Genomic DNA, 16,659 nt, shown 5'->3' with positions numbered 1-16,659 from the left:
ATGGTGAAAAGCATCTTAGTGATGAGAGATGATGGAAAAAAAGAAATATCTCTGTGAGTGGCCTTAATTTTTATTTCAGTAAAATAGGTGGCAAGTTTCTTAGCTGAGAAGGTGGTGGGGGGGAGGTCATGGAAGGTTTGAGGAAGAATGAAAAAGACTTAAGAGAACTTCTGTGGAAAGTGGGATAGTGAGTTAATAAGGGAAGTGTAGAAGAATTATCTAGCAGCAGTGAGGCTTAACTGGAATATAACAGAATTTTAGTGGATCTTATCAGAAGAATTGACTATTGTCAAAAGTATGTGTGCATGAGAGTAGAAATAATGGATGACAGGAAGGATCCAAGACTTAGCCTGGCTTGGCCCAGCACAATTGGTGACTCGATAAGGGGACCAGGGACTCAGTAGAAAAATAAGTAAAGTTGAACTAGTTTATCAATTGATCAAGATGGGCAAAATAAGTTATCCTGGGAGGTGAAAGATTTTCCCTCACTTCAGGTTTTTGAGTGGATACCAGATGACTGCTTCTTAAGGTTATTTAGATGGGATTCTTTCTAATACTGAAATTCTAGGTATGCAGTTTCTTACATTGTCAACCCAAGTACTTAAGACTTTTGGTTTTACTTAATCTTTTTTCTTTGTTGGAAGGAAAGGGAAGAATCCTTGGTGTATTAATAATTATATTCAAGATTTCTGATTGAAATATAAACACAAAATGTTCCAATAAGTATACTTTTAGCCTTGAAAAAATAAATCACTGATGATCTTTGAGTCAGTGTGCGAGGGCACTGAACTTGGAGTCTAGAAGATATGAGTTCAAATCTTGCTACTGGTTTAACTAGTTTTATGACCCTTTGCAAGTTAGTACAATTTCAACCTCAGTATTCTCATTGGTAAAATAGGGATGACAGCATATATTTGATAGCATTGTTAGAAGAAACAAATGAGATAATATATAAAGCATCTTATAAATTTTTTTTTTGTTTGAAGTTTGAGTAAAATGTTTGGAGTTGAAAGCCAGTTTTTTAAGGGTTAAGACAACAGAAGCTGTAGGTATAGATAACTTTCTAAGAAGTAATAAGAAAGGTAAGAATTGTTAGCGGATGGATCGAGAAAGGCTTTAAAATTTTTTTTAATGAGATACTTATAAACAGATAGTAAAAGAACCATTGCAGGAGATATTGATATGTGAAAGAGAGGGAATAACTATTGAAACAATTTGCTTGAAGAGGTGAGAGGGAAAATAATCAGAAGTTTCAATGAAGGGATTTTTTTTTTTAATTAGAGTGATGGAATTAGTTTGGGGTTTTTACTTTTTTGAGAAACTTGTAACCCACCAAGAACATTTTCTATGTTGTCTGTAGTCAAGAAGACATCTCTTTACACCTGCTGACAAGAGAATACCTCGGATTCGAATAGAAACAAGACAGGCTTCAACCTTAGAAGGACAGAGAATTATTGTTGCTATTGATGGTTGGCCCAAGAATTCTAGATACCCTAATGTAAGTTATTTTTAGAGGACAGAAATATATTTTCTATAGTATCTAAAAGAAAATCTGAAATTTGCACTGAAATGTAGTGTATCCATATTGATCATTTTGTTAATTTTTATATATAGTTCAATAAACTCTGATATTATTTTCAATGTAATTAACTATGTTAAAGTATTGTTTGTAATCACTTGTTTGGCTGTGTCTTTGAGAAATGAATTCATGAAAAGGCTTATTTTTGTCACCTATAAAATGATTTTTATGAAAAAAAATCAACAGTTTGTAGAATTTAAATGCTTTTTACCATTTAAATTATATGATATAAAGAATAAGTTCTTGACAGAAATAGCTGGGATATTTTGAAACACAGTTAAAAGTCCAAAAAGCTATAGGAAATAAGCAGATTCAAGTCAGTGATGTTTCATAATGAATATCTCTACCTCTATAGATTTCACTTTTCCCATTTATTATTTTTGGAATAGTAAAGTGTGTAAATTGTGAAAGCTTTTGAATAATTTAATTTAATAAGTAATTTAATAAGAGAATGTGTTTCTGGTGATGAAAGAATTGTAAAATGTGTATTAAAAATTATCATTTTTAGGGTCATTTTGTAAAAAATTTAGGTGCTGTTGGCGATAAAGAGACTGAAACTGAAGTTTTGCTCCTTGAACATGATGTTCCCCATCAGCCTTTCTCCCAAGCTGTTCTTAGTTTTCTGCCAAAGATGCCCTGGAGCATCACTGAAGAGGTGAGAGAAAAATTATGTCAAATGAGCCATAGCCTTTAGGAGCCCAGAAAATATAATACAACTCCTGTCATATTGTCTTCTGTTCCTTTCAAAAAGAGGTTCTGTTTGTTAGTTTTTTTTTTTTTTTTTTTTTTTTTTTTTTTTTTTAAAGATATACTATTGGAATATCTATATAAAGTTTTAAGCAAAGTGAGAAATCTGAATTTTTTATTCTCATAGTCTTACCTCTTGATCAATTAATCTATCTATTTTACATTGACCAAAATACTTGAAGTATCTGAAAAAAAAAAATTTATATTTGTCCATAACTTAAACTCTTAGGAAGCAGAGGAAATTTATATTCAAGGGTGAATAGGGGATCTAAATATGTTCAGATAAAATAGTTACACTTTAATTCACATTTGAACTGTGATGGAAAAAATGGATATATATGTATATATTTTAATAACCTATTTATTATTAATATATAAAATATTATATTGTATAAATTTGGATGACATGAGGGCTCTTGTGGAGGATTTATAAGAATACTTGGGCAGGGGGCAGCTAGGTGGCGCAGTGGATAGAGCACCAGCCTTGAATTCAGGAGGACTGGAGTTCAAATCTGGTCTCAGACACTTAACACTTCCTAGCTGTGTGACCCTGGGCAAGTCACTTAACCCTAGCCTCAAGGGGGGAAAAAAAAAAAAGAATACTTGGGCAAGAATCCTGCTAAATGAAATAGCATAGATGGATTGTAATCTTGCTGTTAGAGGGAGTTACCTCTACCAGTGAGATGTGAGTAAAAAATATAGATAGATAGATAAATAGATATATAGATGGATGGGTGTGTGGGTGTTTAAAAGTAAAGTACAATAATATCTCAGGACTTCAAGGAGGCATAATTTAATGAATATGGTTTCTCCCTCCACTGATACAAATTGAAATCTCCTTCTAATTAACTTAATAGATGGTATTATAGAGTTCTCTAACTGGGGGGGAAAAAAAAAAAGTAGAGACTTTCACTAGTTCTTGTACTAAAGGCCCCTCCAGCTTGCCAGTGTCTCAGATCTCAGACCCTGCTATATAACTTTGAGGACCAAGGGTAAACGTTAGATCACAACGTAGCACTAAAGAATTCATCATCATAAGTTAAATATATTGATGCTCTGCCAACTGTTGAATTATAGTTAAATATAATTTTTTCTCTTTCTGTGCCATTTTATAGGACATGAAGAATAGAGAAGACCTGAGACATCTTTGTGTTTGTAGTGTGGATCCTCCAAAGTGTACAGATATTGATGATGCTTTACATTGTCGAGAACTTGAAAATGGAAATCTAGAGGTATTCATTTTACAAGGTTCTTTTTGCTGAAATTGTTAGTTTTATGGCTTATGTTCAGGTAGAACAATTTTATTGACCAGATAGAATTCAAATGTTAAGTACTAGTGTAAAATGCTGACTAAACAGCTAGAAAAACTAATGAATTTGTATTATTTGATTAAAATGTTAGGTGTTATGTCTCTTTTTTTTTTTTTTTTGAACTTCTTTCACCTTAGATGTCCATTAGGAAAGTTAATGAATTATGCAGAATCATGTCATGTTTTTTATTAATTCTTATCTTTTTGAGGTTGGTGTTCACATTGCAGATGTTAGCCACTTTATTCGACCAGGAAATGCTTTGGATCAAGAGTCAGCTAAAAGAGGAACAACTGTCTATCTTTGTGAAAAAGTAAGTATTTTTCATTCAGCAAATATTTTATAACATGCCTACTTTGTGAAAAGGTAGTGTGGGAAGACAGAGACTAAGACAATACAAACTTAAAGTGGAATTTTGATCTTTTTTTTTTTTTTTTTTTTAATAATAGCTTTTTATTTTCAAAATACATACAAAGAGTTTTCAACATTCACCCTTGTGAAAACCTTGTGTTCCAAATTTTTCTCCCCCCCCCTTAAACATCAAGTAATCCAATATATATTAAATATGGCATTTCTACCATACATATTTCCACATTTATCATGCTGCACAAGAAAAATCATATCAAAAAAGGGAAAAAATATATGAAAAAAAGGAAACAACAACAAAAAGGTGAAAATGCTATTTTGTGATCTACATTCAGTCCGTATAGTCCTCTTAAAGGATGCAGATGGCTCTCTATCACAAGTCTGTTGGAATTGACCTGAGTTGCTTCCTTGTTGAAAAGAGCCATGTCCATCAGAGTTGATTATCATATAATCATGTTGTTGCTGTGTACAATGTTTTCTTGGTTCCACTCACTTCACTTGGCATTAGTTCATGTTAATCTCTCCATACCTTTCTGAAATCATCCTGCTGATCATTTCTTGTAGCGAGCTATCGTCTCCAGAAGCTGCTGGATCGCTCTGTGGGAAGAGATCTGCTGTGTCTACTCAAATCTCTCAGACAGATTCTTCTTCCTGTAACGAACCGTTGTCTCCAGGCAGTTGCTGTTAACTCTTGTCCAAAGAAGTGACTTCCCTTCCTGCAGAGAGCCCCGTCAAGCCTGATGCAATTCAGAGTCTTCTTTCTATCTCTGGGAGTCCTCTCTTTTATTCTCCCAGAGAATGGGCGTGGGATAATGCAAGGGCTTCTGGGAAGAACCACCTCAGCCAATGAGCCTGCTCCTTCCATCAAGTCAACCTGAGTTCTCACCTAGTAATCCTAACATCTCCCCCTTTCTTTTGATTTAGAACATAGGACAGTCATGACCTTGAAACATAAATCCATCAATATGGGAAGTATTATAGATAATTACATAAATTACATAAGCACATAGTAACATAGTAACATAACACATGCTAGAAGTATATAACAATCAAATAATCATAAATTGAAAATTTATAAATGTCCATAAGTCCATTGTCCATTAGTCTCATCTTGTGTGAGGAAGTCCAATGATTCCTGCTGGTTTTAAAGTTCTTTAACAGTCTTTTTATTAGCCATGCTCTTTCAGTGTCAGATGTTTCTTAGATCTTCTCCTTTATTTTGAGGTCTCTCTCTTTTTCTGTCTCTCTCTGATGGACAAGGTGAATATGACTCGTTGGCACCTATCTGATTCCTTTTCCTGCTGAAGAAATACAAGCAAACCCTCTCTCCCAGGCAGTTAACCTATCTAATTACCTTCTATTTACCACTTTCTAAATATCTTCTCATCATCTGGCAATTACATTGGAATTGTTTGCACTGGATACAGCCATGTTGGTTTAAAAGGCCTGTATTCTCCCCAAGTGTAATCCATTTTTGCAATCTGATTGCCTTTTGACTCACTTATCAGGTAATCCCTTTCTGCCATGTGATTGCTTTTCTGTTGGTTGATTAAATCAGAGTCCTGGCCTTCTAAAGGTTCTTTGGGTGTAACATCAGCTGCCATCATACCCCAAGTCTTTTTTGCCTGAGGCCCAGGTCCAGGGCCCCTCATCCCATTTCCCTGAATTAATCTACACTCTGATGCCCAATGGAGTCCTCTGTTGCATTTTTGACATGGGGTTTTAGGTCTTCTCTCACCCTGTCTTCTCACTGTATCTCCATACCTACACTGAGCTCTTAGATGCCCAATTTTTCCACATTGAAAACATCGCCGAGTTTCTCTAGAAGGCCCTTGCCAGGAGGGACCCTGTCTTTCCACATTCATCATTGTCCGGGTGTAAAAAGCATTTGTTCCCACTGTAGCACAGCGTCTTATGATCTCCTCTAAAGGAGCATCTTTGTCTAATCCCCATATAATTCTTTTGCAAATCTCATTGGCATTTTCCTTAGCCAGATGTCTGGTCATTATTTCTGTAGCTGAATTTTCTCCAATAGTTCTTTTGACAGCAGTTTGCAAACGTCCCACAAAATCTGCAAAAGGTTCATTGGGACCTTGCTGTATTTTAGTGAAAGCCTCTCCACGATCTTTCTGTCCAGGAAGGACACCCCAAGCTTTTATTGCAGCCTTAGCAATTTGTTCATATATTGTCATGGTATAATTAATCTGTTCCGAATTCTCTCCATATTGACCTTCACCAGCTAAGTGCTCAAAAGTGAATTGTGTGTTAACTCCTATTTCCAAATTGCATCTGACTTGAATTTTACATAATTCATGAAATTCCGCAAGCCATAATAAATTTTCTCCAGGTTCCAGGCATATCCTTGCTATGGATTTCCAATCATTTGGGGTTAGGACTTCATAAGACAAACCATCTAGTAACATTTTAACATAAGCTGATGTAGCCCCATAAAGGGTACAACCTTTTTTCAAATCTTTAATTTTATTCAAATTTAAGGTGCATATCTTCTCCTTTTATTACCTACAGAGTCAATCTCTTCAATCACAGGATATGCATGTATAAAATCACTTATATCCTGTCCTTCTCTCTTAGCTTTAACCAATGCTTTTTCTAATCTTGTCATAGGCTTAGGCTGCTTCACAGGCAATTCTGTTTGTGTTTCTGCCTCTTCCCCTCCTCCTTCTTGCTCCACCCCTGAAGGGTTAATTGAGGGAGGAGATGGGAGGTGCTCCTGTTGCTGTTGCTCAGAATTGTACTTAACTTCATTGTTATCTGATTCATCCTTTTCACCTAGTTTAGTTGACACTTCCCCATTTTGCTCCTTCATCTCTTCCTTTAGAATAACATTTTTTAAAGCCATTTGGATTAAATTGTAGGTATGAATTGTATCTTTGGAAACTGAGTTTGGTCTGGAACCAAAGGGTAAAATGTCACAAAGACAATTGTAGTGTTCACCTAATTGCTCTCCTACTAATTTCCACTCATCTGGATCCAATTCTTCTTCCAGAGAAAAAGAAGGACATATGACCTTCACAGTTCTTAAAAGTTCAGTAATCTCCTCTAAAATTATAATCAATCCTTGGCTTTTCATAACCTTGATGATGCTCTCTAAACATTTTCCTTGAACAGAAGGTGTTTGCCCCATTTCACTATAAGAGATTGCTGGTTTAGCCCTTAACAAGTTCCTTATTTATCTATTAGCACACTCACTTAATCTTTAACAAAGTTTCCTCGTTACTCACGGTTCTGGGTCAGAGAGACTGAGATCTAGATCAGAAGCTTTTCCACTGGAATCAGGACTGTGTCTGTCCCTGGAAGGTCTGGTCTAGCTCTTCTTGTCAGGATAAGCAAAAGTCCTTGCCCCACGTTGGGCGCCAATTGTAGCGAGCTATCGTCTCCAGAAGCTGCTGGATCGCTCTCTGGGAAGAGATCTGCTGTGTCTACTCAAATCTCTCAGACAGATTCTTCTTCCTGTAGTGAACCGTTGTCTCCAGGCAGTTGCTGTTAACTCTTGTCCAAAGAAGTGACTTCCCTTCCTGCAGAGAGCCCCGTCAAGCCTGATGCAATTCAGAGTCTTCTTTCTATCTCTGGGAGTCCTCTCTTTTATTCTCCCAGAGAATGGGCGTGGGATAATGCAAGGGCTTCTGGGAAGAACCACCTCAGCCAATGAGCCTGCTCCTTCCATCAAGTCAACCTGAGTTCTCACCTAGTAATCCTAACAATTTCTTATAGAATAATAATTTTCCATTCTATAATGTTCTTGTTGGTTTTCTGGAGGTGTCTGGACCAGCTTTTGTTTTAGCAAAGTAATCACCATGAGAATAGCCAGGTGTTAGTCCAAAAGTCTTTATTGTCTCCTTCAAAGACTTGTCTCGTAGCTTGGGGCTTCAGCTAGCTTTCTGGAGGTCCTTCAGGTGGGCCTTGGTCTTAGTTGGGGGAGCAGGAGGACAGGCCACCACAGTGGTGTGAGATATGAAGTAAATCTGTCTGTTGAGTCTGTTCCAGCTTATATGATCTCTTATAATTACATTATCATAGGTGAGAATCTTGTAGAACTATATTAAGTACTAAGTACATCTACTGAATTAGAGAACTATTAATCACCATTCTAAACTAGATAACCATTGTCTTATCAATTCCACTGAGTTAGCATCTTGCAAGAATTCAGAGTACAGAGTTCTTTCTGACCCATAACAATATTCATATACCACTTATTCAAGTCATTCTCCAACTGATGGGCATCTGCTCAGTTTCCAGTTCTTTGCCACTACAAAAAGGGCTGCCACATATTTGCACATATGAGTTCTTTTCCCTTTTTTATAATCTCTTTAGGATACAGTAGTCTACACACCCAGTAGACACACTGCTGGATCAAAGGGTATTTAGTTTGATAGGATTACCTTTTTTTTTTTTTTTTTTTTTTTTAATCTAATGAGAAGATAAATAAAGGGTTTTTGACTAAAATTATTTGATTTCTAATAGAGGAAAAATATACTTTGGATATAGTGAATACATAACTTAACAGTGGATATTTTGTTTGTTGTTTGTTTTGTGAACTTGGACAGGCTTACATGGACTCTCTAGACTATTTCATGAAAAGAATATATTCCTTGCAATTGAATATCTCAAATGGCAAACAGAAATAGTTCGTTTCATTTTTTAATATTAGTTGAGTGGCAAGTTCAGAGTAGCCTGTGTTGTCATAGAAATAAGCAATTTTTTGGAGGAAATCGGCAAACATTTATGAAAAACTTGTTAAATTCAAGCCCTGTGCTAGTCTCTGGGAATACAACTACAAAGAATTCAATGCTTAATTCCAAGGACCTTTTGAATCGGGATGCCATATGTAATTATATGCTATATTAATAGAATTTTAGTAATTACAGTGGAAGGGCACTTATTTAGGCCTTTTCTTTTACAAGGTCACATCTGATTTGCTGAAGGGTTTATTGAAACCAAAAACCAGGTTTACCAAAAGTGCCATTGATTCAAAGGTTAAAAAATGTAGTTTTATAAGCTCTGTCAGAGCTAAATCCCAGAACTTTTGCTAATTTAGTTTTCCTTCCTACTATTCCATCCTGCTATAATGTCTCCTTGGTGTTCTAAAAATGAGGAAGTCTCATTAGGATTTCATGTTTAAAAAATGTTGTTGTTTTTTTTTTAATTCATAAAAATTTTATTTGTATTCCTGTTTAGTATTTAACAGGAAAAAGTTAAATTTCACATAATACTGTTAAATAATTTTGAAGGTTTTATTTCTGTCTTTTACAGAGAATTGACATGGTTCCAGAATTGCTTAGCTCTAACTTATGTTCTTTAAGATCGAATGTGGACAGGTATAAGTGCATACTTCTTCATAAGATTTAATATTTGCATTTAATGTTTGGCCACTATTTTAATTTTACTAATATTTTGTGTTCTTTTTCCTAGGCTAGCATTTTCATGTATTTGGGAAATGAATCACAATGCTGAAATTTTAAAAACAAGATTTACCAAAAGTGCCATTAATTCAAAGGTAAAGTATAAAGTTTTTCTTTGCATTTAAAAAAACAAAACAAAACCAGTCTTTGGAAAAAATTGCTTTACAAAACTAAATTGTCTTAAGTCAATAAACTACAGAAAATACATTGTCTGTTTTGCCCATATTATAGCAAATTGTTAGTACTACCCTAAAATCTGGGTCTGGGAAACAGCCAGTTATGAGATACAGCAGGAAAGGCAGGTAACTCATCTCATGTAAAATTTGAAATAAGCAGAATTTGTCTTTGTTACCATGCCATGCATTTTCTGGTTGCATCAATCTCTTTCACACAAATTAATGCCTTTCTCCCCATGTCAGAAACCCTTATATCGTTGTAAGCCATCAACTGTGGCATCTTATTCAGCCTATTATATTTCTAAAGAACTCCATTCTTAAGAATTTATTGTCTCCTTCCCTTTTAATCAGCATTCCCAGTTATCAGCTTAGTTAAGAACTAAGTTATAAGAAGAAAACAGACCTTATTGAATTAGTTAATGTTACTTAGTGAATTATTGTTAGCCCTTTATTTCATGTCTATTTAAGTTTGTTTTGTCTGGGGTCATAATTGCTAGTCCTGTTTTTTTTTGTTTTTTTTTTTAATGTATTAAGTTTTATTCTAGTCTTTTATTCCAATTCTTTGTATATCTCATTTTTATTGTGTTTCCTGAAAGTGACTTTGTTGAATTCAGATTTTTAATCTATGCTGCTCTCCATTTTATGGGTAAATTCATCCCATTCACATTCAAAGTTACTTTTCCTCACTATCATTCTTGCCCTGTTTACCCTATCTCTTCTCACTCAGCTAATTTACTTTTACTACTTTGCCCTCCTAATCTTTAATCTACCTAGCCTTCTAATACTCCTTATCCTCTCCCCCACTCTCCACTTTAATCTACCAATATTCTAAGTGTTTCTTCCTTATAATTTATCCACTCCCAATTCTTAATTCATATTTCTAACAGTCCTTCCCTTATCCTGTCCCTCATCCTTTCCTTTCTTTCTAAATCTAGGAGACTGTTAAACCTTTTAGTCTCCCCTCCTTCCCACTTTCTTCTTCTGTATTTATGCTTTCTTTCATGCCTCATTTGTATGAGATAATTGCTCTTTTTTATCTCTCCTCACCCAGTTTTATTTTTTAGAATTACCCCATTGTACATTAGCTCAGTCTAAGCCTTTCTTTTAAACTAACCAAATAATAATGAATATAAGAGTACTTATGACATACTCACATATAAGAAGTAAAATTTCACCTTATTTGAGTCCTCTATAATTGGTCTTTAATGTTTACCTTATGTTTCTTCTGTTTCTAATAATAGTCAAATTTTCTACTAAGTTCTGCTTTTTTTGTTACAAATACCCAAGTCTTTCTATTCGTTAAGCATCCTTCCCCCCCCCCCCCCTTCAGGATTATACTTACCTTTTCTGGGTAGATTAAAGCAACCCCAGCTCTTTTTCTCTATGGTGTTCCAGCCCTTTCTCCCAGGCATTAGTGCTGTAAGTGTGGAGTTTATTCTCTGGGCCCAGAACACACATTTATTATTTTAAAAATACAAAAAATCTTTTTAAAAAATCATAAAAAATCTGCATCTCCCCACTGGAGACTTTTGTATTTTTTCCTCTTTTATAAAATAACCTGGTGAAACAGCTGAGACCGATCCGCCACCCAAAGCCCTGCAGCAGCTCCAAGAGGGAACAAAGAGACAGGCCTTCCCTGCTGCCAGGACCATAGCCACCTCACAAGCCAGCCCCTGAGCAAGCAGTACCAGTAGCTGGCAGCGAATCATACTTATTCCGTGGCTGTCAACTCTGGTTGACTTTTGTCACTTTGCACTTGCCCTCTCTCCCTTCCTCCCCAGCCCCCTGTCTCCAGACTCCAGCCCCCTATACTCCTTTACCTCTTCCCACGGAAAGTGCACAGCTTGTGGCCCTTTGGGAGGTGGTGCTGAGGTGAAACCCAGCACCCTCAGCTACCCTATGGCCTCGCTCTAGTGGGGGATCTGCACCTCGATGTGACCAAGGCAATGGTCTATGAGAAGTTCACCCCAGCCAGGCCCATCCTCTTCATCTGGGTCTGTAGGGATATGATTACCTGCTCTCCCTGAGCTATATGTCAACTTACAGAAGCTGGCGGACGCTGAATGGACATTGGATAACAATGAATTTTGATGTCATTAAGGGCAAGCCAGTGAGTATCATGTGGTCTCAATGTGATCCATCACTATGTAAAAATGTTATAGGCAATGTATTCATCAAAAATTTGGATAAATCCATTGATAAAAAAGCATTGTATGATACATTTTCTGCTTTTGGAAACATCCTTTCTTGCAAGGTAGTATGTGATGAAAATGGGTTAGAAGGCTATGGATTTGTACACTTTGAGACACAGGAAGCTGCTGAAAGAGCTATTGAAAAAATGAAAGGAATGCTTCTTAAAAGTCAAAAAGTCTTTGTTGGTCAATTTAAGTCCTATAAAGAAAGAGAATCAGAGCTTGGAGCTAGAGCAAAAAAGTCCACCAATGTTTACATCAAAAATTTTGGTGAGGACATGGATGATGAAACACTTAAGGAGCTCTTTGAAAAGTTTGGATCTGCTTTAAGTGTAAAAGTAATGACTGATGAAAGTGGAAAATCTAAAGGTTTTTGCTTTGTGAGTTTTGAAAGACATGAAGATGCACAGAAAGCTGTAGATGAAATGAATGGGAAACAAATTTATTTTGGCCAAGCTCAGAAAAAGTAGAAAGACAGACTTAAGAGTAATTTGAACAAATGAAGCAGGATAGGATCACCAGATGCCAGGGTGTTAACCTATATGTGAAAAATCTTGATGATGGTATTATTGATGAGCATCTGAGAAAAGAATTCTCACCATTTGGTACAATCATTAGTGCAAAGGTGGTGATGGAAGGGTGGCCACAGCAAAGGGTTTGGGTTTGCATGTTTCTCTTCGCTGGAGGAAGCCACCAAAGCAGTCACAGATTTTGAGTGGCAGAATTGTTGCCATCAAACCATTGTATATTGCTATAGCCCAGTGCAAAGAGAAGCAGCAGGTTCACCTCACAAACCAGTATATGAAGAGAAAGATGAGCGTCAGAGCTGTGCCCAACTCTGTAATCAACCCCTATCAGTCTCCTTCAGATTACTTCATGGCAACTATTCTTCAGACTCAGAACCATGCTGCATGCTTTCCTGCTAGCCAAATTGTTCAACTCAGACCAAGTCCTCGCTGGACTGCTGAGAGTGCCAGACTTCATCCATTCCAGAATATATCCAGTGCTATCCGCCCAGCAGCTCCTAGGCCACCATTTAGTACAATGAGACCAGCTTTCTTCACAGGTTCCACGTGTCATGTTAACACAGTATGTTGCAAGCATATCAACTCAGACAATGGGACCACATCCTACAGCTACTCCTGCTGTCTATACAGTTCTACAATATAAGTATGCTGCAGGTGTTCGCAACACTCAACAGCATCTTAATGTACAATCATGGTTACCATGCAGCAGTCTGCTGATCATGTGCAGGGTCAGGACCCTTTAATTGCTTCCATATCTGCCCCTCCTCAAGAGCAAAAGCAGATGTTGGGTGAACAGCTGTTTCCACTCATTCAGGCCATACACCTACTCTGGCTGGTAAAATCACTGGCATGTTGCTAGAAATTGACAACTCTGAGCTTCTTCATATGCTTGAATCTCCTGAGTTTCTCTGCTCTAAGGTTGGTGAAGCTGTAGCCATACTGCAAGCTTACCAAGCTAAAGAAGTTGCCCAGAAAGCAGTTAACAATGCCACTGGTGTTCCAACTGTTTAAAGGAAAAGGTCAGGGACCACAAAATGGAATATATGTGTCACTGAAGAAATATCTGAATGTTGAAAAACTTAAATATTGTGAAAAAAGCATTGCAAAATATAAAATAAATTTAAAAAGGAAAGAAAATATAGTGTTCCAGGGTCTACTGAATATCATGTTTGCTTCTAGCAACTCAGACTCAAAAGTACCCTTGAGGCTACCTGGTCCAACCCCTTTATTTTATAGATGAGGTAGCTGAGGTCCAGAGAGATTTAATGAGTTCCTCAGTTGGTGTCCAAGACAGGACTTGAATTCAGCTCCAATTCACTTGCATGCCATGGTATCACTTCCCTGATAACATAGTCATCTATGAGAGCAGAAATAGTCCTTGTTTAGGCCAGTTTTTAAACTTTCATGATTTAGTTCACAATGATTCTTAGGTTTCAGTGAAAAACTAAACCATTGTGGGGGGTGGAGGAAATGGAAATAAAATAATTTCTTTTTAGTTCAATGCAATATTGACTTTAGGTAGATAATAAGGGTCTGCTTTGATAAATGTTTGGTTAATAGGTCAGAAATAGCAGGATTAAAAAAGTAGGAATCTTTACTCTATATTTCCTTTTCATTATTGATTTTAAGTAATTTGACATTATGGATTTTAGATTACCACCTGAGTTTGGAACGTACAACTCTAATTTTTCTTTTTCATAATTGTAATGTAATTCACAACTTCTTTTCTAGGCTTCCCTTACATATGCAGAAGCTCAAATGAGAATTGATTCAGCAACCATGAATGATGATATTACCACTAGTCTCCGTGGACTAAATAAACTAGCAAAAATTCTGAAGAGGCGGAGAATAGATGCAGGGTATATTTCTTTATTTGTTGGCTACTTCTAATCTCAGTACTATTATTAAGCTAGAAAACCATGTTTATCATGTATAATAGAGAAATATGTCATTTGTGTGGCAAATATTTCAAGTGTGTAATAAACAGTGTAATTAAGTTTATATTAAATGTTATATATGTTGGATATATATATATACATATATATGATAAGTTTATATTAAATATTATGAAGTATGGTATATTAGCTGGTCTCAGAACTAGATAGATTTGCATTCAAGTTTCCTCTCTGACATGTACTGTCTTATGACTCTGAACAAGTCACATAACCTCTCATTGCTGACTAATGCTCTGAGCATTAGAAATTACTGATGTGCATTAATAAAAGTACTTTTCTTATCAGCAATTTCTTATACTAGTGAAACCATCAATTTAGTTTCTCTATTTTTAGTCTTTATTAACTGCTATATAATAAGATGGCTTGTAAAAGGTCTAAAATTCTTCTTCAGTAGCCTCTATCCATTAACAAGAAACAAACTATACCTTGAGATCACCTAATAAAACTTTTCTCCAACAATTCTAATTTTTTTCTGATTCAGTAAATAATTATTAAGAGAAAAAAGACAAATGTGAAGAATTATAAAAACATTCCAGAAGGAAGAAACTACTTAAACTACTTTTCTTTGGATGAGTTCTGCTATGTTTTCTTTTTGAAAGTCACTTTTCTAGATTATATAAATCTTTTCACTAGTACTTATTGTGCTTAATGCATTTAGGCTTCCCAGAGTAGTAGTTATATCCCAGAATAGAAAATAATGTTTACAGAGAGTCTACTATGTTATTTTAAGACCTTCAGGAAGATTCTGTTGTACAAATTCTCCAGTTCTTAATCAGAATTATTTTCAAATTTCTGACTGTAACATTTGACCAATCATTTTTGGTTAATTCCTTATAGGGCTTTGATACTTTCTTCTCCTGAAGTTCGATTTCATGTGGACAGTGAAACTCATGACCCAATAGATCTTCAGACAAAAGAACTTAGGTATGTTCTTTTTAAATAAGATTTAGATTTTCAACTTGAACATTTAGAATTTATTAAAATAATAAAAATGAATACTAAAATAAAGCTAAAATATTCACTGTAGTATTCTCTTTACATCTCTACACATACGTAAATACATACATATACATATAACATATGATGTGTATGTAAGATCTATTTTCCCTTGGCTATTAAAAGATGCTTTAGTGTATTTGTGACCTCATTAGTGTGGCTATTCTAATTGTGCAGATCCTAAAGATACTTTTTCATTTTGAAGGTGTTATGCATATCTGGTAATAACCCCCCTCTAAAGATTATAGTGTAATGAGCCTAGAGGCTTTTGTCTGGGCTTTTTAACACTGGGGTTAAACACAGGGTAATACTCAAATTGTCTGTTATTTCTTGATTAACTTGGCCCATTTCCTTTTCTCATCACTTCATGGACATTTTGTTTGCCTCTAATATATTTCATGGAGCATGTGCACGTCTCTTTAAATGTATCTTGAATCTCTCCATTGTGTTCCATAAAAATCATACTCATTATGATATGAAGGTAGCCTTCGTTTCTTTGAAGTCCTTTGTCAGTGGAATCTCTCTCTTGTCTTTGCTGTTTTGGAACTGTGGTTGTAGAATACTATGTTAATGTCTGACTTAGTTGTAGTATTGCTTGGTTTTACTGAAATACTTTTTAATCTTAATTTTTCTTTGTTATAAAGATGGATTTGCCTCAGAGGAGGGAAGAAAAGGGATAGTCAGAAACAAAAGTAATATTTTAAAAGTCATTCAAAGGTTTATTTGTTGTTTATTAAATATTTGTAAATCTATATCTATGGAATGTAAGCTTTGGCTAGTGCATAAGATGGAAAGATTTTTCAAAATCCTAAATTTGAAGACCAACATACCTAAATATAGTAAATCAATTTATTAGTAATGTTGGCCCCAAAGTGGCAAATTACTTGGCTATATGGTAATCCATAAAAGTAGGTAGCAGTAAAAATGAGAATGTTCTGGGGCAGCTAGGTGGCACAGTGGATAGAACACCAGCCCTGAAATTAGGAGGTCCTGAGTTCAAATCTGGTCTCAGACACTTAACATTTCCTAGATGTATGACCCTGGGCAAGTCACTTAACCCCAATTGCCTCAGCATAAAAAAAAAAAAAGAGAGAGAGAGAATGTTCTAATTCAATTTCTAGAATTCATTATTATGTTTATACTATTAATAGATTGTTTTCATTTTAAGATGTACCATTTCCCATGTCTTCAATTTTTGCCTTCTCATAGAGCTCAAAAGTACCCCTGAGGCTACCTGGTCCAACCCCTTTATTTTATAGATGAGGTAGCTGAGATCCAGAGAGATTTAATGAGTTCCTCAGAGTCAAGGAGCTGGTGTCCAAAACAGGACTTGAATTCAGCTCCAATTACTTGCATGTCATGGTATCACTTCCCGGATATCATAGTCATCTATG

At 35.6% G+C, this 16,659-nt stretch overlaps 1 protein-coding gene and 1 pseudogene across 2 annotated transcripts in view; both read left to right on the top strand.

The window, feature by feature from the left end:
• The window catches only part of DIS3 (DIS3 homolog, exosome endoribonuclease and 3'-5' exoribonuclease), a 39,563-nt gene that overhangs the window by 15,003 nt on the left and 7,901 nt on the right, over nucleotides 1–16,659 (top strand). For both annotated transcript variants that reach the window (XM_074299234.1, XM_074299235.1), the window contains exons 8-15: nucleotides 1,361–1,498; nucleotides 2,088–2,234; nucleotides 3,442–3,558; nucleotides 3,845–3,946; nucleotides 9,271–9,335; nucleotides 9,430–9,514; nucleotides 14,046–14,173; nucleotides 15,107–15,193. In XM_074299234.1, the coding sequence (XP_074155335.1) occupies nucleotides 1,361–1,498; nucleotides 2,088–2,234; nucleotides 3,442–3,558; nucleotides 3,845–3,946; nucleotides 9,271–9,335; nucleotides 9,430–9,514; nucleotides 14,046–14,173; nucleotides 15,107–15,193 (869 nt within the window). The remainder of the gene's footprint in view (nucleotides 1–1,360; nucleotides 1,499–2,087; nucleotides 2,235–3,441; nucleotides 3,559–3,844; nucleotides 3,947–9,270; nucleotides 9,336–9,429; nucleotides 9,515–14,045; nucleotides 14,174–15,106; nucleotides 15,194–16,659) is intronic.
• On the top strand, nucleotides 9,773–13,436 carry LOC141559577 (polyadenylate-binding protein 1 pseudogene; annotated as a pseudogene).

Source organism: Sminthopsis crassicaudata, chromosome 3 (genome assembly GCF_048593235.1).
Source record: "Sminthopsis crassicaudata isolate SCR6 chromosome 3, ASM4859323v1, whole genome shotgun sequence".
Lineage (NCBI taxonomy): Eukaryota > Metazoa > Chordata > Mammalia > Dasyuromorphia > Dasyuridae > Sminthopsis > Sminthopsis crassicaudata.
Note: the sequence above shows the minus strand (reverse complement) of the source record. Positions and strands in the feature narration are given on the sequence as shown.